This window comes from Montipora capricornis, chromosome 3 (assembly GCF_036669925.1).
Source record: "Montipora capricornis isolate CH-2021 chromosome 3, ASM3666992v2, whole genome shotgun sequence".
Classification (NCBI taxonomy): Eukaryota; Metazoa; Cnidaria; class Anthozoa; order Scleractinia; family Acroporidae; genus Montipora; species Montipora capricornis.
The window spans coordinates 24,423,512-24,448,511 of record NC_090885.1 but is presented as its reverse complement, the minus strand read 5'-3'; the positions used below and the strand labels follow the sequence as shown (position 1 = coordinate 24,448,511).

The 25,000-nt window shown below is 40.7% G+C and overlaps 2 protein-coding genes across 2 annotated transcripts in view; both read left to right on the top strand.

Moving 5' to 3' along the window:
- LOC138042629 (AT-rich interactive domain-containing protein 2-like) overlaps positions 1-7,265 on the top strand; it is a 24,495-nt gene extending 17,230 nt beyond the window's left edge. Inside the window, exons 14-19 of the mRNA XM_068888581.1 lie at positions 36-1,015; positions 1,519-3,471; positions 3,931-4,069; positions 4,160-4,321; positions 4,984-5,075; positions 5,352-7,265. Of these exons, the coding sequence (XP_068744682.1) occupies positions 36-1,015; positions 1,519-3,471; positions 3,931-4,069; positions 4,160-4,321; positions 4,984-5,075; positions 5,352-5,505 (3,480 nt within the window). The 3' untranslated portion in view covers positions 5,506-7,265. The remainder of the gene's footprint in view (positions 1-35; positions 1,016-1,518; positions 3,472-3,930; positions 4,070-4,159; positions 4,322-4,983; positions 5,076-5,351) is intronic.
- A 4,891-nt stretch (positions 7,266-12,156) lies between these two features.
- LOC138039976 (probable cytosolic Fe-S cluster assembly factor v1g210509) overlaps positions 12,157-25,000 on the top strand; it is a 36,123-nt gene continuing 23,279 nt past the window's right edge. Inside the window, exons 1-6 of the mRNA XM_068885791.1 lie at positions 12,157-12,297; positions 12,366-12,407; positions 12,527-12,577; positions 17,043-17,104; positions 18,540-18,633; positions 21,410-21,505. Coding sequence (XP_068741892.1) covers positions 12,229-12,297; positions 12,366-12,407; positions 12,527-12,577; positions 17,043-17,104; positions 18,540-18,633; positions 21,410-21,505 — 414 coding nt within the window. The 5' untranslated portion in view covers positions 12,157-12,228. The remainder of the gene's footprint in view (positions 12,298-12,365; positions 12,408-12,526; positions 12,578-17,042; positions 17,105-18,539; positions 18,634-21,409; positions 21,506-25,000) is intronic.

The following is a 25,000-nucleotide window of genomic DNA, read 5'->3' as shown; positions in this document are numbered from 1 at the left end:
TGTCATTTATCGTGCTAGTGTTTGTCTTTTCTCAGGAAATGAGGCAGGTGACAGCAGATGCTGTGCGTCAGCAGAGCCTTTCAAGCGTTGACCCCAGGCAGATGGTTGGGAGGCAAGTAAAAAGGACTGCTTTTGCATCAGACAAGGGGCAGCCTTTGAAAGGCTTCCCATTAGTACAGCAACCAAGCCTTGATGGGGTGAACATAGTAACCAACCAGAATCCACATTCTTTTGGTCATCAAAACCCATCACAGCCATCAAAAAGAGTACCGTTAACTCCTCAGATCGTTGAGCTACCAAGAGAGAAACTTCAACAGCAAAGTGCTTATCCTGTGGAAGGAGGCCAACAGATGCCTCAGACAGTGCCCTTACCACCTGACCAAAGAGTAGCACCCCAACTCTCTTCTGCTGGCATGATTCCAAGTCAGATATCAAAATCTCCGCTTCCCCCTCAAAGGCCTATACAGCCATCCCTTGCTCAACCATCTCAGACACCACCTCCAACAGGTTTTCTGCCAAGAGCAACTACACCACCTCGGACAGGTTTTGTGCCAAGAGCAACTACTCCAGTGGAAACAAAATTATATCAGTCAACTGCTATTTACAGACAGCCTGCTCCTGCATATTCTCAGCAGCAAAACCAAAGACCTGCGCCACCAGCATATAGCAGTCGGTCTGCATACCACAGCTCTTACCCACCTTTAGCTCCCAAGCCTGCGCCAGGAGCGAATGTTCAATTAGCTCAAGCTAGGAATCACGTTCCCTCTGGCAGTACAGTCCTGAGTGGGAGATACCCTAGTTCCTCATTAGCTCCACGTTCTCCAATGTTACGACAAAACTCCCAGCCACAAACACTTCCAAACATACCACCTAGTACACTTCAGTCTCCATCTGTAGCAAGTGGACAGCTGAATGCAAGTTCGCAGCACGTCTTGCCAGGTGGATTTGCTACTAAAAGTATTAGACCAAAAGTCGCCCAAGATATCAGGCAGCCGAGGAAAGATCCTTTGAAAGGGTAAATTGTTAATCACTGTTTTTTTGCGTTACACGAGAGCCATTCTTACGTAAGCTGTGTTAAAAAAACATATCCTACCTCCATTGACAAGACAGGATTCAATTTGCTTTGTCTAAAGCAATTTCCCATGTTGTCTCCCTCATAAAATATCATCAGTTGTGAATTTGGCTAAAAAACTAATATACAATTAATGTATAGTCCCGAGGGAAACAGTTAGCTTTATTTTCCCGTGACTCCTGGTGTTTCCTGAGACGAAGTCGAGGGAAAACATCAGGACTCGAGGGAAAACAAAACTAACTAGATTCCCGTGGGACCAGACATTAAGTGCATTGTTATATATGTAGAATTTTCCGTCAACAATCGCAGCAAAACATCCGGAGCGGGCAACAACTGTGGAATTGTATCCCGATCGGGATACATTTGAATTTGAATCACAATGCTCGTTTTGTTGAGTGAAAGGCTAGGTATATAACAATGATGCTTGTCTTTGTTCCCTACGACAGGCCAATACCAGAAGGCATTGTTCTCATAGCCCAAGAAGAAAGAGCAGCAGATGTTGTTTCTGGAGGTCTAATAGAAGGTTCAGAAGAGCAAAAGATTATAGTTATAGAAAACAAAAATAGAACAGAAATAAGTGCTCAAGGAAAGGCAGCAAACCATTCAACCTCGCGGTTAGCTCAGGATATTACTATTGGCCAAGACAGTCTAGGTGAAATTTGCACATCACACATGGATGAAAATGTTCGAAAACCGTTAGGGAGACTGCCATCTGTGGGGCAGAGAGATTTGACCATACATAGTGCAACAACAGTTCTTCCAGCCAGTAATGGCAATTTGAAAAGAGAACTATGCATGCATACGGTAGTTGATTCAAGTGTGGAAAATGAAAATTGCCAAAAAGACATGGACGCTTGTGGTCCCGTGAAAAGACCAAGGCTCGACAAAAGAATGTCATCTCTGGAAAGTGAACTTGATAATTCGTCAACACCCTCTAGAACTGTTAGCCCAACTCCGCTTGTGAATGGTGATATAAAAGGAGATGTAAGAAATAAACTTGTGGATAGAATCTTAGACAGAGACCTTCATCTGCCTCTAAATGGGGTTTGTGGAATTGACACTTCTGACCTGGATCTTCTAGCTTCTGATGGAGAGAGACTGAGCAGTAGCAAGGCTTCCTCGCCAGATTTGTTTGGAAGTGAAACAAATTCTGATTTTGGGAAATACCTAGAGGAAAGTGATACTGATACTGGGCTATTTAGTGACATTTTACAAGGAGACCTAAGGATTGATCCAATAGAGAACGGGGCTGAGGGTGCTTATCCATTGACATCCAAGGGGCGAGCTACATCAACTGGGCCTTCTAATGATTGTGGAGGTGTACAAAATGACAAAAGAATTGTATCGGGCTTCGCGGAGCAACAAGCAAAAGTCCCAATTTCTCCTTCAATCAGACCAGAACCACAGAGACCAACTGAAGGGGCATTACCGAACCAGTACAATCCTGGGTTAAGTAGGAATCCAGGGGCAGTAAATGTTTCATGGAACTCTACCAACACCGTGATCCACGGACCAAAAGCTGGATATGAGCATCAAAAAACAGCCACTGGAATCCAACAGAGGATGCCTGAATACCTACAACATGGAAATCAAGCAATAAATTGGACAAATGTCGAGAATAAAAGTGGCGTGGACCCTCAAGGACCAGCTGTGCAAAAACCTGTTTTTCAACACCAAAGCATTGCGCTGAATCCTCAGCAAGGGATTTCGGTTCAGGGCTCATCCCCAATTCATCTGCCTGGCTTACAACAGACTATAGTACCGGGGTCTCGGATTTCTGGTGCTGTCAATAATACAGTATCTATAACTCGAGGATCAGGTGCACAGCTTCCTTCAGCAGCACCTCCTCCCTATCCAGGAGGACAACAAACACCTGCAATTCAGACATCGCTAACTAGGGTAAATGCAGATGTAAGTAGGGACATGCAAGCTGCATCCTGGCCTCAGAATGGTGTTCAGCAGAAACAGGTCCTCTTATCACAACAGGCCGACCCCAGAGTCCACTCTTTGCATCAGAAGGAAGCTTGTATAAGTGGGTTTCAGGATGGTTTGCAGCACAACTCGGTCCAAGGCTCAAAGGTGCCCTCTGGGCCTCAAAGTGCATCGGGCTGGCAAGCTCAGTATCCTAACTTGGGGACTAACAGTAGTCCCAATCCCGATGCTGCCATGTGCAATTCTACTTCGGTACCACAGGGTCGGCAACCATCTGCTACAATGCCTCCACAATATCAGAGTCCCTCTGTACCTCCAGTTGGGAAGACTGCTGTGCCCACTCCAGTTCCTCAAGTGGGCTCACTTGAGTTAGCACCCACTAGCAGAAATGAAAACCCAGCAGATGCGACCGTTCCTCAAGTGGTATCATTCAGACCATATAGATGTCGTTGGGCCTCATGTTATAGGTAATTTACTGTATACGCATAAAGTTTAAGGACCCCCCTCGCTCTTAAGCAATTAAAATAACAAAAATCGTGGTACAGTAACTGCAAATGTAAAATTGCGAGAAAAAGTATTGACTTGCAGGCGTTCCCCAATCTAATTTGTGAGTTCACTATAGTGTTTTTACGTGACGTCACGGCGCCCATGTTTAATCCTCTGGGAAATGAGCTCTATTATCATGAAAGCGTTTCCTTTTGTTTCAGTGGAAAAACAAGGTTACTGATCACGTGAGTGAAAACACACTATAGGCCTCAGTTGGTGTTTCTTTTAACCCACTAGCTACAGTCCCTCTCTTCTGCACATGAGGTTTTTCTTCCTTCAACAAATGACGGATCATGAGATTTAATTATAACAATGTAATTTATCAATGCTATGTGGTGATATCTTTTGCTAACCAAAGTTGTAACTTGTTTTCTGACCAGTTCATTTGATACAAGCAAAAGTTTGTTTTCTCATGTGGTGAATGAACATGTTCCTCGAGACAGCTTGGTCATGGCTTGTATGTGGGAAGGCTGCCCACATGTGCGTCGCTCGCGGTCCTCTCTTCTGTTTCACCTGCAGGTAAGTCATTTGTTCAGTTTCTCTAAGAACGCGGATAAATGGTAGCAGTTCTCTCGGAGTTGATTGAACTGACTGTTTTTCTTTGCGTAGCAAAAGCACAGTGAACCTTCACCAGTTCCCAGTGCAGTGCCACCGCAGCAACCACCCGCTCAACAGCAACTACCTCCACCGCCGCAGGCTCCAGTCTCTAATCCGCCTTCGTCATATGTACCGGCTTATCACTTTTTAGCTCGTATGTTGCAGTCAATGCAGGTAAACCAAAAGAAATAAAGACAAATTCAGTACCTTGTTTGTTACTTGAAGCAGTAATAAATGCCATTTTCTCTGCTCTTTTTTCCATCCCAAATTTCAACCCCTCATTTCAGTTCCTTTGATTTCTGGGTGCCACCTGTCAAACTTTGTGCTCACGGCGGGTTTACTAATATTGAACCTAATCTCAATAGACCATTTGCGAATTCTCACGGCTGGACTGGATCTAACATGAAATGGAGGCTAATGCTGGCAAATCTTTTCACACACAAATTTATTTGGCCGCATTAGCCTCCATTTCATGCTAGATCCAGCCCAGCCGTGAGAATTCGAAATTGATCTCATACACCTTACCTCACAATTACATGGATTCTAGTAATCCAAGGAAAATACTTTAAAGGGGTTTTACTAGGATCGGCTGTCCATGATAAATTTATATCGGTTTTCGAAACCACTGTCAAAAATTCCGCGACTCTTTAGAGAATTCCACCATTTCTATGCATACTGAATTCTGGGCGACAAGAAATACCCTCAGTGCATTTATGTCAAGTAACTATCACATTCTTTTTAGATGTTGTCTTTTCGTTACAAACACAGTATTTTTAATGGTAAAATAACGCGACACTACTCGTAGTGTTTATCGATTTATTTTCGTTTGTGTGTAGGGAGAAGAGGAGTCTCCACTCACGAAGTCAGTAAGATTAACTGCAGCTCTTGTTCTAAGAAATTTAGCCCAGTATTCCTCGTTGGCCAGGAGGTAAGTCTAGTCTTTGACAAGCGTTTTGGTAATCGTTGTGCAAGGTTCAACCAATGCATTGCTGCATGTCACTTATCGTTTCGCCATCGCGTTCATCTCTTAGCGACCTTGAGTCTGTTGATGCCCAGATCATATCATTGCTACAAAAATGCCACATAGGAGCGTTCTGTCGAAAGGGAAGAACAACAGACCATGATATATGTAACCATTAGTGAAATACTTGAGACGAGGAAGCCATTAAAAATGACCCGTTTTTATTAATTTGTTATTTTGCAGTATGTTGAAACGTCACGAGCGCAAGCTGTCACTTGTTGCAATGTCAAACTCGGAAGCTGCTCATGCAATCGCTGCTTGCCTTTCTGAGCTTTCTCCGCACAGAAAATCCTCGTCTAATGACATGGACTCGTCCGTTTGGGCTATTAACAGGTAATAGTACCAGAATACACCTGAAAAATACGGACAACTCTGTTACTTTGGATCATCAACCCTCTACTTTTCGACGATTCGTTACGAAAGCGAGGAGAGAAGTCACAAAAAAAAAACAGCTTTTAACTGGTCAGTCGTGAAGTGCATTTGCAACAATTGGAGAGGTGTTGCGGGGCTTTCGTATAACTTATTTTATTTGCTTAACCAACCTCGTTAAAGATTTCGAACGTTTCAGGCACATGACGCGGGTTTGCATTACGTCTTCAAACGTCAGTTGAGTCATTTTCGAGTCCACTGCGGTTTCTCGGTTTTCAAAGCAAAAATAGAATCAAATGTTTATGACGGCAACTTATACATTTTCATGATAGGGAGCTTAAGCAACGACAACGGCGACGGGAAAGAGAACGTCACAAATTTGCATATTTAGTGGGTAAAAACAATAGCTTTACACGCCCTGCACGTGCGTTTTTCACTTTTGTCCATTTCGTTGCCGTCGTTAGCAAAACAACAACGTGAAATAGCCAAGTTTATGGGTTTATGAAGAACGTCAGCACTTGAGAAAAAATTTTCATTTTCTCCCCGAAATTGAGTGCCGTTCCGACTGGTGTCATTTTTGAGAAATAACCACACCCTTGTCATATTAAAAACGCTGAAATAGTCACGAGGCGATTAAAATAACGCAAATTTATATTTTGAGGTGACGTTCTCGTTGCTGTCGCCGTTGTCATTGCTTAAGCTCCCTAATAATCGAGCGGTTTTCAATTGAGTGTCGTAAAACAAATAATACCAAAGTAATTACTTCGACCAATCACAGCAGGTGTAAGCAGCGCCGCGAACCAATCCAAATTCGTAGCCATTCCATGTAACTTACCCAAAGCGCGGGAAAAATCGCGCGTGCAAGTAGTGATTGGTTTTGGCTTTCCTTTTCATTGGTTGGTAAATTGGAGCGATGTTTTTAAACCAGTCACCAAGATTAGCAACTGCAATCGCGTAATTACCTTCTACAGTCGTTTGGAAACTGCTCTAATAAAAAAAAGCAACTTTTAAAGCGGAATAAAGTCTTCAGTTGATGAGACAATAGAGAAGGCCGAACTAAGCTCGGAAATGCCTCGCAGATCTAATTTCAGTGATGATACGGACCGGAGTGGAGAAGGTGACAACTATTTTGCTTTGAAATCTAAAATTAGGTACGATTTAATTGAGCAGAATATTTACGCTGGAGTGAGAGCAATGATTATACACAATTGATTAATATAAACTATTTTGTACCATAGCCTTGTTACATAAAAAGAAACCATGTTTTTGAATCGTTTCTACCTAGGCCGAATTCCCTTTTGTGAACAGTTATTAACAAGGAATATTAAGTTTGTTGGGTTGTTAGTCTGATTCCATGCTAAATTGCGGCACGGAAGACTATTTCTCCCTTTTCCTTGGGAAGCGTTAATTCGCGAACTCTTGTCATGATGCGTTGGATCGAGTTGCTTCACAAACCATTTAGGTCTCAGTGTGGAATCTGTAGTTCTTATCAAAAAAGCAGTTACATATGTTTGTATATAATCATTTGTCTTATTTATACGTGTTAATATGTTGTACATATACAGATTATAAAACTTTTTCTCTTGTTACCGACCCATTTCTCTTAGCGCAAAATATTTAATTACCACAAATTCGATGTGGTGTCGATTCTTAAGTCGTTCTTTTCATCCCTCTTCTTTAGATAAACTGTCACCTCCACTACTCCTCAATAAAATTTTTTGTACCATGGCGGTTTTTTAATGTCTTGTTATAGAAATAGCTGTCTGCTTGTGTATCCAATTGCCTCATCCTTTATCTTCGCCCCCTTTTTATTTCGAGAAGAACTACGTACCCAGTTTTTACTCGTCCTTTCCTCCACCTTGATCGTCTCGCCAATCCCAGCGAGATCTGGTACGAGATGAAAAATTTGCTGATATGTGGACAGTTCCGTTAGCTGCGCAGGCGAGAGAGGAACAGCCTCGGCATAAAAAAAAAAGATAAACGAGAATGGTCAGAGGCTACTCGACTACTAGAGGCTACTATCATAGAAGCTATACATTTACAACAACGCTACTGGGTCCAAAGTTAGAGGAGTTAGTTCATGCTCTCTACGACTTTCCCGACTACGGTGCCGAAGCAAAGTGAATCGTTATGAAGAGCGACATCCACAGTAGCCAATTTGCCAATTCTTCCGTTTCAAAGCGAAACAGCGCAAGCCTGAAAAACACATGACATCTGCGAAACCGCTCTTCCAGTTGATCTATGAAGCCAAATGGGATATGGTCGGTTTGTGAGTTCGTCGTAAACCCCTAAGGGATGTGGGTGAAGAAACTCCAAATGAAAGACAAAATCTGATCATGCTTCTTTCCGCGTTTAAAATGCCTTTCATATAAAATAATCTTTAATTGAGAAATGCCATACCAATTTGTGCTTCAAACTCACTTTGAAACGGAGGCAACGGCAATTCTGAGATGGGCAATTCAACCGTTTCTAATTGGGCCATTCGGAACTGGTTCAGTGCTTTCTTTGCACCGATTTATGGAGTGTATCTTGAACCGCATAAGCAACGTAACGTTCTTTAGCCATATTAGCCCCCTACTCAGACGTTCTTAGGGCTTCGTCACGCGTACTTCCCCCACTAACGTCTGCTGAAACGAAAAAACCACATCCGTTGGTGGATTACGGACCAATAAATAATAATGAGTCTCCCTAGTCGTCGTCACAAAGTACAACAACGATGCAGCTCAACATGGTCGAACCGAAAGCATACTATGGCGGCTCTGGCAGCCGCTATACGGTCCATGCATGACCTTGGAGCGCAGCATACAGCCATCTGGAATCAACCGTTTTCCAGTTTTGCGTAAACTCTTGTTTGTATGGCATTCTTTCGCAGCATGTGATTGGCTATAGACAACACAATTAGTCGATGCTGATTGGTTTCTTTAAATAGTGGCCAAACAGCCGTTGAGCTAGCCTGCGCTCGCAGACGTATTTCCGGTTGTCGCTTCTCTCCGCCCTCCGCTCTCTCTTCTCTTCGGGCGGAGAGAAGCGACAACCTGACACGTCTGCGTGCGCAGGCTACCGTTGAACAGAGTGGTTTTTCGTTTCAGCAGACGTTAGTGGGGAAGGAATGGTATGGTATGGTATGGTAACTTTATTTATACACGGTAAATCCTTCAACAAAGGTTATAAAAAGAAAAAAGATAATAATTTAACTGAACTTATCCCTAGCTAAACTAACTAACCTAAAATACTTTTAACTATACATACTAAAAGCTGCTTTACAAGGATGCCGTGTTTAAACTCATTCAAAACTGTGTGACGTAGATTAAATTTAAAGTCACGAAAAGATTTTGCTGCACGATGGTCACTGGATTGGCTGTTCCACAACCCGGCTCCGCTGTAAGAGAAACTCTTCATCAAATAATTGGTGCGGCGCTGCGGAAGAGTCAGGGGCACCCAACGAGAATATAGTTCAAAACCACTTAAACATAGCATTGTTTAACCTATTTTAGTATTTAAACTGTAGATATAGGCATATTTTTATCCCCTAAATATTTTTCATTTGTTCGAATTTCGTAGCTGAAAGTCTAGTGGTCCGAAAATTTTAGGGATTAAAACTTACTTTTTTGGAAGTTTTAGCCAGAAAAAAGGCTCCCGAAAATTCTAGGTGACCTTTTTGAGGTAAAAATCACTTTAAAATGGGCAATTATACCATTTTTGAGATGTTCGAAAATCCTAGGACAGGCAAGCAAGAAATTTTACAACACATGTTCCGAAAATTCTAGACCTCAAATCGTCTTCCGAACAGATATTTTCCGAAATTGACGTTGGGTGCCCCTGAAGAGTCAATTTATTTTGAGTATTCCTTAATCGATATGATGTTACGTCGTTTCGAAAAACAAATCAAGAACTCAGATATTCAGGGGTCATCCCATGTAAAGATCTGTACATCACAACAGCAGCTGATTCCAATCTTTGGTATTTGAGTTTACGCCAACCCAGTGCCCGGAACAATTCATCGATGTTAGTCATAATTGGCACTCGTTAAAATACGGGCTGCACGATTTTGGAGCTTCTGAAGCTTTTCAGAGAGACCACTGCCACAGTTGCCCCAGACACTACAGTAATTAAAATGTGGTTTAACTAGGCTATCATATACATTAATTAATGTATTAAAAGGTATAAGATGTCTTATTATATGACTAGCTCCGTGAGCTGGCAAGATGAACCAAATCGCATGCTGTGATTGGCTACCCGAGCGGGCAAGATGGAGCTATCTTGCCCACTCGGGATTTCTCGCTTGGTCCCGCAAGATCAAACATCATTTTTTGGTGTTTTAAGTCATATAATAAATCCTTTATTGACCAAGCGTGGTCCCGGATATTGCGTGTTTATGGACCGAGACGAAGTCGAGGTCCATAAACACGCAAAAAAAGAACGAGGTCAATAACCCATATGTATTCGCTTAATTGTGCACAAAGCAGTTAGACGTACAATGTTTTGAGAGCAGAGAAAAAATATGTGCCGATGTTGTTTCCTCAAAGACGAACTCCTTGTCAGTTGCACAAAGAAATTCTTCATAGGTGGTCTCAACATTTCGGCTAAAGTTAGGTCCAAATTCAGTTTAAAAAAGCATTTAATAATTCAGCAACGTCTACTTGACTCTTCGATTTTTGCCCTTGGTATTGTATTTCATTTATGACAGTTTTATTTGATTTACGAGATGTTAGTTCGTTGACCGTTTTCCAGATTTTACGTTGATCTTTAGCACAACTATTGAAAGAAATTTTATGGTAGGCCTTTTTAGCAGACTTGATTTCCCGATTTACTTGATTTTTCGTTTTTCGAAACTGGTTCCATGTGGAGGGAACGCGTGACGAAGCCCCAACTGTGACGTCTGCGTGGGAGATTATACCCATGTCAGCAGGCGCGTAGCGTCCTATACGCAAATACGCACGTGCGTACTTGAAGTGACCAGAAATTTTTGAAATTTAAAGCAATTGTTTCTATTTTTAACATTTTATTTGTACGCAACCAAGATTTCCTTATGAAAACACCACTTTGATTAAATTCTAAAAACTAAATTAGCAAAAGCTATACCATGTTCTCACTTAGTTTTGCATCGACTTTTTTACACTAAACAATGCAGTGTTGTTTGGTCAGCGTGCAACAAAAAGGCGAAGTTGCAAAGGAGCGACGTTCCGAGAACGTTGTTGACAATTCCAGTCACGCTAGCACAACCCAAACAATGTTTTGTTTGCGCCAAGTTTGCTCAAAATAAGGGCAAGACGCTTTGTTCTTTGCTTGTATTCACACAACTATTTCGAACAAGAAATAAAGAACGCAGTATTTTTCGCTTAGTTTACTTAGGTTTCTAGATCATACGTACTTGTGCGTACTTGAAAAAATGACCACGCTACGCGCCTGGTTAGCCCTGGAAAATATGGCCGGAAAACACAAAACCAGCACCTGCCGGTACCCTTTGCAAACTGTGTCTCGGTCCTCCCACACTTCAGGACGATTACTGAGAGACGGTCCTCTGGAGAGCAAAATTTATAACCTTACTCACTTTTCAACTGGGTGACTAAAGGGGTAGACAACCTCGTTCCTGGTTCTCTCCAGATGCGGCAGCGATTGTTTATTGCTGTGTTCGTAATAGAATTTGACTCCATTTTTATCTAATTTTTTTTGGGGGGGGGGAGGGGGGGGGAAGGAAGGGGGTTCGTGCTGTGGCTGCCATGCGTAAGATTTCTTGGTTTCGTGGAAGGCAGCCTAAGTGGATTTGTACTCGGTATGTCCTCATTCAATGGCAATCGCCTTGACCACTAAACCACGGACAACTACGCGACAGAGTAACATTTTGTAAGTATGTATGTTTTTGTATTTTCGTTGCACGCTATGCAATATCCGGTCATCGCAGGGACACCCAACGTCAATTTTCGGAAAATATCTGTTCGGAAGACGATTTCAGATCTAGAATTTTCGGAACATTTGTTGTAAAATTCCTTGCTTGCCTGCCTGTCCTGGGATTTTCGAACATCTAAAACATGGTATAATCGCCCATTTTTAACGGATGTTTACCCTAAAAAGGTCACCTAGAATTTCGGGAGTCTTTTTTCTGGCTGAAAGTTTTCGAAAAGGTAAGTTTTGATCCCTTTAATTTTGGGATCACTAGACTTTCAGCTAGGGAATCCGAACAGATGAAAAATTTCTAAAATACTTTTAACAATGCTAGGTTTTTGAACTATATTCTCGTTGGGTGCCTCTGTCATCGTATGACTGGGTAAACATATCTTGCCGGGCTAATTATATAATTTTGTAATTCTCCCAGTATTGTTGATAAAAAGTATTAAATATTTTTAAATACCATCGTAGAAGCTTGTAAAGCATCTGTTTACTGGTTTTGATTGGAGTCAACGCCGTTAACAATAGTTTTAAATGTGAACAACTATTCTACAATCGCACTCAACCATATGCTTGGGTCACGGAATGTGGCTTTGGACTTCGGACTACGGAATTGAACTGGATATTGACCAAGATATTGTAACATAAAAAATCATTGAAACACTGGATTTTAAAGACAATCGGCCAAAATTACTTCGAACAAAGTGTAGGCTACCCGCAGCCTCTTGTTAACAAAAGAATGGGTACAATATATTTGCCATATATGATGTACCTATGTGGTAAGTTTTGACGCACCGGAAACAAAATGGCGGCTGGTCATTTTAGCGGAGCTCTCCAACTGACCGACCTAAACGATTTTATCACTCCTTCACAGGTAAGTAGCGTTGTATCTATTCCATAAACTCTTAATATTAATTAATCACCACTTCTCTCTGATGATAGGAATGCATTAAACCGGTGAAAGTGGAGAAAAAGCCAGGGGAGGTATGATCGCTACACTATCGTCGGTTGTCAACCGAGCGCGGAGGAATTTGCTGTTGTCTACTTGATTTCGTTTATTCAATCTCCTAAGCAGTTTTTAAATTTATTATCGACTTTGGTAGTTGGCAAAAATCAAGATTGAAGATGATGGTAGCTACTTTCAACTGTCGGAGGTAAGCATGCATGACTTAGCAATTTACAACACAGACAAGTCTGAACGTAATAAAGTAAGCAAATTTCTAGTTTCTAAAGAAACTGTGGTGGTGCGTCGGTGGGAGAGTGAAACACGAAAATTTGGTTTTATCAAATGAGTCGGTAAAGGTCGAATTACCACCGTGAAAGATTTGACGGTGTATGTTGTTTTTTAAAAACAAAGTGAAACACTGCAAGTGATGAAGTTTTTTAGTCTTGAGTAACATGAAGAACCACTGATGTTGCAAATGATGCTTTATTTAGATCTCGTTGATCTGGATTATATAGTCGCAGTTATGGGATCAAATGACCAAATGAATGGTGAGAAAAAGGAAGTGTTAAAATCTGACCGGATGAAGGAACTGAAACGGTGTCAGTGTAGTATTGCTGGTGAGCCTTAGCGAGGCAGCAGCCTATTTTTGATATTAGCGAAAAAAATCAAAATTTGTGAGATGTAAGATTGGAAGCATGCGCAGTCGATTGTGGGATTATCATGTCTATAAACTTGATACCCTTGATTACATCACGTGCATGTGGAAGGGAATCTTACAGCCTCACAGCCTTTGAGTCAAATACTTTTCCAGTGGGTCGCCCATTGATCATCATTCAACCGTACATGTTCAGCCTTCGAACCTCTTACATTTGACCAGTCAAATTGTTCTTCAACATCTTCAACCATTGAGCGAAGAGAAAATCAGTTCTCAAGCTAGAACATGAGCAGTCGCCCTTCTTCCCTCAGAGTCACACATGACGGATGAAATTATTATTTTATGCAAATTAGTGGTTAAAACGAGGCATGTCACGCAATCGTGCGCTGTACTATGTCAAAGAATAATAAGAGGTTGCTCGCAGTCTATTCTCAAGCACGACAATACATTTAAATTGTCGTTTGCTCAACTGCGCTCAGCATTTCTCAAAAAGTAACTCTTTTGCTGAAAAGGGGCCAGAAATTTCAGAAGAACAGAAGTTTAAATTCAAAGAAGGAACTGACATTGTTTTGAAATTATCCCTCTGCTTATAAAATAGTAACGCCTGCCACACAGCCTAAAGAAATGCACACCTTTCTTTGCTCTTTTAATACTTTCACGCACATTTCCGGAACCCTATTGCTTCAAAAATTTGCAGCTGTTTTTAAAAAAAAACAGTCAGTGCTCCCAGTTTCCACGCCAGCACTCACTTTCACGCTGAAACTCCTAGTTAATAATAAGTACATCAAGTGAAAAATTTCGTGAAAATATGATAACTTGTGGCCTTTTTCGTCAATCCAAAGTTGTGTTCAAGGACAGAATACCTTTGGAAGTTTTTAATATGTTAATATTTGGAACAATACTGATCATTTGCGTTGTAAATACTTTTAGAATCACTAGTGTTTATCTTCAGTCGTTTCTAACAACGCTTGCTGGTTGTAGACTGAGGCTTTTAGTCTCTCAACACCGTGATTTGTGTCTTACAAATCGTTTCCTGAAAAACTTTGTGCGTGCTTGCACAATGTTCATCAATTGACAAATTGTTTCCCAAATTAAATCGCCCCGCGACTCTTAATCAAACCAAAGCTTATCCTTGGCGTGAGATAATTTAGTCACTTTACGACCCCTTTGTGAAAAAATGGACTTAGGACAAAGGCAGACAAAAGCCACTCTATTACTTTTAGATTAGCCAGTCATTATATTATTTTCAAATTTGTTTTTCCTTAGTGAGCATTAGTAAAAACAGTTCCAGAACATTGTTTTCCTGCTCTGGAAGCGTAATCTGATCCAAAAAATCCCTCCTCAGAGTAATCAGTATTTAAACAGAAACATTTCACGGCTGTCATAACCACATGACTATTTTAGTGTGCTGTAAACAGGAGGTAGTGTTTGTGACAACCATTTAGTGGGAAAAACTAGAAGATCATTGGGGGTACGCTAACAAGAACGTAAAGATGTGCTCCACCTCTGCTGTTTACGAACATTTAGAGAATGACAAGGACAAATGCTGGGACAATGAAGCGTTTTCATCAAGGAATTAAGTCCATCACTTAACATGGTTGTGGGCTGTGTACGAAAGTTACATGACAGTAGTTTGTTTCTCAATGATTATATATAGTTGGAGTGTGATTGACTACAGGAAATCGATTAAGAAAGCATGTGATATTATGATTGTATCGCATTTTCAACTACCGATTGGGAGTTAAAAAGCAGAGAGAAATGAATAAGTTTTGAAATTATCGTATAGAGGCTCTTTTGTACATATAACCTATTGTGAATCAGGAGTGTACTCCTACAGTTTGGTACTACACCTGGACGTACATGTACAATGTACATGTACCTCCTGCTTATAGTGCACTAAAATGGTCATGTGGTTTAATACAATATTGTGGCCAATAATGGAATCAATCACTTAACTGATGAAGACGTAGTGGTAATGTTGAAATATTTCTATATAAATTCTGATTCCTCTGAGGCGGAAACTCTTTGGATCAAGTTCCAGAAGAAATTTGTATTTGCTGCAACACTCCGTTTTGTTGCAGTTGTTACAGTACATGCATAAGCTTTGCTTGTCCTGTAGCTGATGTGAATTCAGGATGTTCTAAGTTCAAGTCCCTCTCTCAGGGTTTTCAATAAGAGCTGGTGGCTGGCAGAATTTGTCGTCTATTGCCCGTAAACTTGCCGCCTACTTTTCCTTGGAAGTTACTGCAAATTTTACAAATAACACGTGAGAAACATTCACACAGAACATGAACCTTGGATCCAGAAAGTTTTCCTCGTGAAAAAAAAAAAGATGCCTGAATTCTGAGTAATTTCGGAGATTTGTGTTTCCCTGTCCATGTCAAAGATCGAGTATGTGTACACGTTTTTGAGGCAGCGGTCCAGCTGAGTCCAGTGCTTGGTGTAAGCTGCCGGACTTGCTAACTACATTTGAAGCTTGACAAGACGACATTTGCAAAAGGTCTTTTCAGTCACGACAGATATAATACATTGCACGCATCTGTACAGAATGCAATGGAGCCTTAAAGGGGGCTATGTCATGATATTTTAGCATCTTTTCAAAACCCAAAGTGTGTCTTTTTATCAACTGAATTTAAAAATTTTAGAGTACTCCCTCTGAATAAAAAAAATCCAGAATTTAGTGATATAAGTGTTGTGTTCAAATGCCCTAAATCGTGCTCGAGAATGCAGGAAATGCATTCTAAGAGGCACAAATTTCAGAACTGTTTCCCGGACCCCCTACAAGCTTGTGCCTTCGGCCTTCAAAGAGCGCACCTTTGGTGTGCATTGTTCTTTCTCTGCCTACGCTTCAGGCTTTGCTGCTTACTAAAATTCTTATTGAAAACCCTGCCTCTCTGACCATTGGTTGGGAAGTCACAAAGTCAAATGATTTGCCTTATATCATTCCTAGAACAGGATTTTAAATCTTTTATTTTTGTTTACATATATGTTGCAGGTAATTTTTTTATCCCAGTTAAATTTAATTTTAATTAATTATTTTTTTAAAAACAGGTATCTTTTTTTTCTGACCAGATATTTATTTCATTAGCCATGTGGTTAGTTTTAGTAGGATTAGCTTTAGTTTTGACAATATTTTTCTGAGTGATAGGTAGCTCTAACTGGTTTTGATTGGTACTGGTTTAACTCTTTTGCCCCTAAGAGGTTCCTCATTGATGATTAAAATCTTCTGATGTAAAACCTGCAGGAGGCTGTTTTAGGAGGCTGTTTTAGGAGGGAAGCATTTTAAGCAGTCAGGTAATACCAGTACTATTACTTGTGCAAAACTGCACAAACAGGTATTCCTTGGCATTTATTACTAAGGGCAATAAATGGTTTTAACAATCACGGATTCTAAGAATGGACGGTCTTGTATATATACCAACTTACTGTGATTTTCATAATTCTGCGGAATATCATATTCAAGTGCCAATGGCCAAACTCTGTATTGGCTTCTATCAATGAAACAAAATAAATTGACGTAACCTACCAATCAGCATCTTTGGTTCCCACAGTACATTCGCACATTCGAACGGGATGCTGATGGAAAGTGATATAATTCTTTTGACTGAAGAACCTCTAAAAAGATATTATAATGGTATTCGAGCTGTGAACTAAGCGAAAACTCCAATTCACTTTCCCGAGGCAGAGTTGATCTGGAAGTGTGAGTGATGGAAGTCAAAATGGAGTTTGGTACAGTCAGCACTTGAAGGTGAGATTCTGCAGAATTATCAAAAATTGCATTAAACAACCAATATTAGCAGACAGAATAAAGTTCACAGTTTTCCTCAGTTTAAGTACCTCCTAAAATACCAGGCCCCAATTTTTTAGCCAAACCCCTGCCAAAAAAGAAAATCCCTTCTTAGACAGTTAGCTTAAAATCTACCTAGTAGTTAATTCAACAAATATTTACCTGGTTTAAAAAAACTACCCTTGAAATCTTCTGAACTGAATGTTTTGTTACATTTATGAATTTACAAAGGGTGGGGAGAGGACAAAACTACAAAGAGCACAGATAACACTCAATGACTGCTTGGCTTGTAGGTGTGTATTGTGTCTTCTCACTGTTTTATTCTACTTGGTAAATAACAGCACTTGTTTTATAGCTTTTTCTGGCCTAGCATTTGAGTGGAAGTTAGGTCAGATGTGACTTTTCTGGTACAGTTTTAGAAGAGCAACCTTTTTTTCTGGTGTAGGAAAAACTGTCATGTCAAATACAGGCTGACTGTTAAGCCAAGGCCAGATACACCATACCTGTATTCATAATTGTATAAATGGTTCCCTATGTTGAAAATCACCATGAAATGTGATGTTGATATGATAATCAGTTACTTAAGGATGGTGCCTACTATTGTTATTGGGCACACATTCTGAGCATCTCCAGATACTCGGATTTCCTATCGGCAGTGCTTAGTAATGCAGGGATATTTTTGCACGATTTAAAACTATGCGGAGAAAGCAGGAGTGCTCTTGTTATCCAAAAAGAAAATTGGGGGTAACCATGCATTTTTCAGAAATAATTAAGTTTTAATTTGGATAGGAACACCATACATTGCATTGTATTTTAAAGCTTATTAAAACTATTGTTGGTTAATTATCCATGACAAATGTGTGGTTACCCCCAATTTTCGTTTTGGATTTCAATAACACTGTTAAGATCTGCTTTTCCCACATATTCATAAAACCGTGCAAAAATACCTTTGAATTAGTAGGTAAAGGTAAAGGTAAAGTTCGCTACGAGCGTAGAAGGCCTACCAGCCTGGCACTTATCTCCAGTTTCTGTAGCATGAAACGACTAGGAGTTTTCTACTCCCCCCGGGATGGGATGCTAGTCCATCGCAGGGTTACCCCCAGCATTTTTGCCGGTACGCATTTATACACCTGGGTGGAGAGAGGCACCGTGAGAGTAAAGTGTCTTGCCCAAGTTTTCAAATAAAACATGTAAATGTACCCATACATACAGGGTTTATACTAGTTTTATCCTTTCAAAGGTTAAAGTCACTTTTTTTTAGATTTTTCCCCTTTTTCTGAACTGGTACGATCACAGAGAGTAATGCTGTAAATCTTTTTCCAGGGGGCACCGCAGTGGGGACTGTGCAATCTCCCCTGGTTGATTTGATATCGTCCTGTTTTACCCTCCTTGTTTTAAATTAAGGGTGCGTTCGATCGACCCTATTCCGGAATAAGAATATGTGGAGTGATGATTTTTAAAAAATGGTATGTTTGGCGTTTAGAAGCAACAGGGATAATAAAGATATGCTTAAAATAGTGTTTGAGCAGGTGTTTGACAATTTTAATGTGAATCTCTGTAAAAACGAAGGATTTCTAACTTTTATTCCATGTATTCCTATTCCGGAATACGGTCAATTGAACGCACCCTAAGATGGTAGGGATAGGCTCGCTACAAAGTCATCATAGTAAAAAGGTCTCTGATCAGTCTACTATAAAGCATTGTAAAAATGTAATACATTCTTTTCAGTGGCTGTATAACATCTGCAGAGAGTGTACTAATAACCCAGCAAAGTCAAGAAGAATTGTACAAGATAATTGCAAACAACAAAAAGCTTACAGAGGTAACACAAACTGTGTCAATTTTTGATTACTTGCCAGTATCGTTTTTTTTTTTTTTTAAATTAATTGGGCTCCTAACACATTCACTACAGACCGGATGGCTTAAAAGTTACTGAATTAAACTGAATTAATTAAACATAAGAAGAAATATACAGAGACCAATATTTATTTCGTAAACTTACAGTTAGCCTAAAATGGCTGAGAACACATCAACATTAGTGCAGAAAGTTGAAATTAGTGCAATAAAGGTCAACTTGTTGCATTGATAGCCAATCAAATGTGAGCCCTGCATGGCCCAATAGTTATGGTGCATCGAGTGTCCCTCGATCGATGGTGGTTGTAGCCTGCTGGCAGGTGGTAGATGTTGCTGTTGCCACGAAACATGTATCAGATGCCATATTGGAAGCGCGTAGGATAGGTTTGGGCAGGGTGACAAAACAACGGGGTGGGGGGGCGGGAGGCGGGAAAGAGAGTGCAAGATAAACCCTTGTCCCAGATCTTCCGACTTCCACCCGTCTAATATGGTGGCCAAAATTCAAATTCTTACCTGCAAGCAGGCTATGGTTGTTAGAATCAGATAGCACAGTCACAATTGGATTTATTTTTAGATACACTTTGTGCACGAAACAAACAAAGGGCTGCCAATTTTAACCAATCAGGAGAAGCCATGTCATGCTTAGACTGCAAGCAGTCCCTTCATAAATCAGTCGGATGAGTGGCCCATTTTCATGTTACAATTTTTTTCAAACCCTGCCTTTGTTGGCAAGAATCAAAGACCTGTTGGAGTCAAACCCTCCAGTGGTTATTAAATCTCTATGTTCTTCAATTTATAGCTGGCCAACAGGAGCCTAAAAATAAACTGTGTCCTGTCTGAGTTTTCGGTTGTTTTTACCATATAAGCTTGGCCAAGGCGATAATAAGCTCCAGCTAGATTCTGTCTCTAGATGGCTCAAGTCAGCGGCTAGACAGGCCTTAACTCGGTTCATTTGAGGCCTTGTTGGAGTTCCTCCCGTTGAAGAGATTCTTAAGGCTGCCTACTGGAACAATGAAACCATCTTAACCAAATTTACCTGCGTGATATGTCAGGTTTCTCTGAACACATCCATTGTCTCGGTCCTTTTTCTGTGGCCCAAACCACAGTTGGTCACTCACTTTTGAGGCTTTTGGAATTGTGCATATTGTTTTGCCTCCAGGGCTTTCTGGGGTTGTACATGTTTAATAGTCTTAAGCCTTCAGTTGTGTGTGTTGGAATTGTATGTGCTTTTTTGGCTTGCTCTAATTGAAGCTTCATAGTCTTCTGGAGCCTTGCTGGACTTTTTGCTTTTGCCAGTGTTTGTCCTTGTTGATGGTAGTGTCTGCTGTTCTGGCCTGGGTTGTTCAAAGCATGATTAGCGCTAACCAGCATTAAATACCATGGAAACGTATAGGTTTTGATACGTCTTAACCAATAATTAGTGCTTAGCAGGCTTTGAGCAACTGGGCACTGGTCGTTGTGGAGTGTTGGGTCAAGTCTTGCAACAAGCCTGGCTGCTTGGATCCTTTGTTTCTCTTGGGTGTTGACGTCATCAGGTACTCAGGCAGTAGATATCTGCTTCCTCGCACGATATTCTGTTACTTCATTTTAGATTTTAGGCTAAGTTTATGAAATAAATGTTATTTTCCACAAGGAGATTTATGCATCTAAAAGATTTTGCCCGCTCACATCCCTACCGGCATGTTGCCATTTCCCAGCGTTCTCTCACAGCCTTAGAAGGGGGAAGCTTCTTCCTTACACATCAAAAATGAGGTTGGTAGGCCGGTTCACCTGTCTATGCCTTGTTCACATCCGCAAATATTTTATACCCTGTTGTCCTGGTGCACATTGTTTTCGGGCAAATTGGCATTTTACATTTAGATTTTAGGTAAATATTACCCATAAATATCAATTTTCTTGTGGAAAATAATGTTTTGCAGCTGCAGTGGTATGATTTGCAGGTAAAATATTTCCTACTTTCTTGTTGTGGGAACTAGTTTGATTTGTAATTTGTCTTATGTAACTATGGTACTGATTTCACCATCAGAAATGAAAATTTCAAATCAAACTAGGGTGAAATAAATAATTGTTAGTCCTGATTTGTTTTTATCTATCATATTGTTACCTTGAATGTTAAAGTGCCCCTGTGACCAAAATATCAATTCTTATTTTTCTTTGGATTTCAAAACTAAACACTAACTAAACGCTAACTAAAGCCACCACAGTTTTAAGCCTTGGTTAAAGAAAGGCACCTGTTTATTTTAACTGGAATTTTCCTTTTTAATGGTCCGCCATTACTAACTTTAAGATCTTGAGAGAGCTGGATCAAGGAGAAAATGACGTCAAAGGCTCACTAGTGCAATGCATGTGTACGCCGCAGAATTAATATGCAGCACGGGAGTTTAGGCCTTCAGACTTTTAGACTCGCCTTTTGCGTATATAATAAGCTGCATTCACACCCTGAAATTTTAAGCTAGTGAGCCTTTGACATCACTTTTTCCTGGATCCAACCCTCTGAGGTCCAATCGTTCAGTTTTGAATGTGATTAATGGCGGACCATGAAATATAAAACGGCCTTTGGGCAAAACTCAAAGCTCAAAATTTTGCCAGTCAAGTGTCAAGCATTTTTTAAAATCTGAAGAAAAAAGGAAGTGATTTTTTTTAATCACAAGGGCACTTTAACAAGTCTGAACTAAACTGCAAAGTGAGCCTTAGGTTCTGAGAATAGTTGCTCCTTTAGCATGGTTTTGTCATTGTTTTTCTAGGGAGGATCTTCTGAAGGGCAGAAGGTAATCATAGTGTCAATATCTCCACAGTCAAGAGCTTCTGTTGCGGCCAAGTTCAAATTAGGTGTGACTGAGGTGAGCTGATTATTTAAAGCCCTGTATATAAATCATTTTGTGTGACTTGTTTTCTTACATTTGGTTTCCATTCCTGTCAGAGGGTTAGCAATAGAGTGCTTAACTGACGCAAAGAGTGATATTATCAAAACTTGTACTTGGCAATCAGGGGAGACAGGGCAGTGGAAAAATATTCTGGGCCTCATTTCATCCTAATGCCTTCATTTTATTATGATGGAGAAGAGCTCTCTGTCACAGGCATCGTTCTTTACAAACCCATTTTACTTTGACCAGTGGAGCTCTCAATAATCACTGCATTGCCATTCTTCACCACAACTTGGTACGGCTCAGGCGTGAATGTCTTGTTTTCTCAGTTCTGACAGAGCAGGACTTAGTCACCTTCCTCTATGTCACTAGTGACTGCATGTCTCTTTACATCAGCATACTCTCTCTCTCTCTCTAAGCTTTCTTCGTGAATATTTATCTCTGGGGAGAACTTACCATTCCGCTGCAGTAGTGTGGTCTTGCAGTCATCAAACTCTAGGCAGTTTATCCCTTAGCTTCCCTCTTATGAACAGTTCAGCTGAGGAGAGTGATGTCACTTTATGGGGAGTGTTGCGATACTTTAATAAGAAGTCTTGCAGCTCTCTCTTCCATTTTTTGCCTTGCGACTCTGATATCCAGACCCCTGTCAAGAGAGTCTTAATAAGGAATAAGGAATGCACTTCCAGTGGTCAATAGACCGAATGCATAAATGGCGCCCAAAAAAAATTCTTTTGTTTATGTGCTAATTAGCCTCAATAGCCTCATTTGCACGGACAAAATACAAAAGAAATGTTGCTTGAGAGCGAGGCTAGTGAGTCTAATTAGCACATAAACAAAAGAATATTTTTTTTGGCTGCCATTTATGCATTTGGTCTATAGCTCTAGAGGTACTTAAGAAATTCATATAATTCTCTTGAAGCAAATGGTGGGCCATTGTCACTTCTGTGGGCTTCCGGAAAACCATCATCCATGCATACGAAACATGCTCTCCAAGCACTTGATCTTATGTTCTGCATTTTGTCTTGCTGAGGAGAGTTACTTCAGGCCATTTAAAGTAATAATCAACTACAAAGATTGTCCCTTATTAGGAATCTTGAGTGGATCCACTGCAATTTCAGTTTGAGGTAGTGGCATTAATTAATTTAATTGGACAGGCTTTGGCCTGGGTCCAACTAACTGGCAAGGGTAACAGAATGGCACTAACTTCTCAACGTGTTTGTCCATGTCAGGTCATCATGCCCTGCATGAGCAAGTCTAATTGTTTGATTGCATAACTTTTCAGACATAACCACTCTGCTTTCTCTCATGATCATGCCCATCTTCCAAAGTTCTTCATTAAAAGCCTTGAAGATGGTCCCTTGGAGTCTGGGCCATTAACCACTTATTATGGCTTCATAACTGCATTTGGGCTTATTCATCTGTTTCCTCGTCAGCTTCTGTAGGTTAGGTTAACTTACTGGCAGTCTACTCAGTGCATAAGCAGCATTTTCTTTTCCTGGGATGTGCTTTGTGGTGTGCTTAAACTGCTGCATGTACAACATCCATCTCTCCAATCTAGCTGAGGGTGGCTTTGATTGAGGACCAAGGACAGTAACTGTTCTGATTTTGAACTCTGTTCCATAGAGATACACCGGTATATAAAGTTTATTACAGCACCACTTAACTGCAAGTGCTTCTCTCTCAAACTGGGAATATCTCTTCTCCACAGCACTCAGCTTCGGTAGTGGCAATCGTCTTGCTTCTGTTCTAACACAGCTCCTATACCAATTGGTTATGCATCTGTGGGGATGTGGGTTTCTGCTCCATGCTTGTAGAGAGCCATCACTGGCACTTGTGTTAAATGATTCTTCACCTCTTGGAATGTATTTTCCTCTTCAGGGCTCCATCTCCATTTGGCTTTTGCTTTAGTCAGGTCCCAGAGAGGACTTGCAGTGATTGATAAGATTCAGATGAACCTCAAGCAATACTGCGCCACGGCCAAGAAAGCTTCGCAATTCTGACTGATTTTTGGTCTTGGAGCTTGCGCAGGGTCTTCAACTTTGTCACTGGATACCTACAATCCCTGTTAAAATAATGTGTTTAGGAGATACATCATACACACTTCTTCTATGGTCGCCATTACTTGTTTATCATCATGTATGTTGTGAGCACCTGGGCAGTACTTGAGTATTTGCCAAATGATGAGCTGAAATTTCTCTGTAGCCATATTCACACCAAACAAAAGATGCTTGTGCTGGTAGAGGCCATTAGGTCCGTCAAAGGTGTTTGTGTCTTGCGATTCTGGAGTGAATCCTATTTGATGAAGTGCCATATTGAAATCTAATTTGGAAAAATACCTTTGCACCAGAAAGTCCTTGCAAAGTTTCCTCGATGGTTGGCACAGGGTGCTTCTCTCTGAGTATGGCTTGGTCAGCCTGTCACATGTCCAAGCAGGTGCGCACATCGCCATTCACTTTCTTGACAGCAACCAGGGGATTAATCCAATTTGTTAGGCCATTCACTTTCTCAATCACAGATCAAGTTTCTCAAGTTCCTCTGACTTTTCAACTCCCTTCTCTCTCCTACTGAAAGGAATTCTCCTCATAGTTGGAGCAACAGGAGGAACACAGTCATCAACTTGCAGTTTCATTGGAAAATTCTTCAATGTTCGTTGGCCTGTAAAGACTTGGGGGGTATTTGGCCATCAGACATGCTTTCTTATCGGGAGGAAATTGTGACCCACAATAACCAGTCAACGTGCCAATCTTCAAAATGCCTAACTCTTTGGATGTATGACGGCCTAATGATGTGTCAGCGGTTCCTGCCATACACTCAGCTTGTAATGGCAATTGTGTATCAGAACACAAATGTTCAACATGCACTTTCCTAAGAGCTTAAAGAGTTGCTGTGATGCAAAAGCATATATCCTTTTGTCAGTTCTCAACAACTGAATTTCTCCATTTAGACATGATATTACAAGTTTCACCAGAGTCTAAGATGACACTGACAGGCTCAGTGGTCTTCAACAAATAAACTCAAAGTACTTCATCCACCATGTGTGGTGCTGAAAACTTACCGGTAGTACCCATCTTCCTTATCTTCATTGTGTGGTTAGTCACGTATGTTTCTGACTCCCTGTTGTTTCCATGCTAATGGATTGAGATTTCTCTGGTCACCTCTTCCTTTGGATTGTTTTTCTTGTGCGGTGTGGCAACAAACCTCCATATGCCCTCGCTTCCTGCATTTCCATCACACATGATTTTTGCAAACATCAGATTCTTTCCCCATATGACCAAGCCTATCACACCTCCAACATTTGCCAAGAAAGCGTTGTTTGTGTCGTTCACTACTTGACGCTTTATCACAACCTTCACTAGCGCAATTGACTTTTTCTTTGTTCACAAGAGTTGATGCATCCTTGCAATGATACATTTGAAAGGAGCAATGGAAGGTAAACACTCATTAGACAAGATCCTTGTCGCCAGTGTTGTT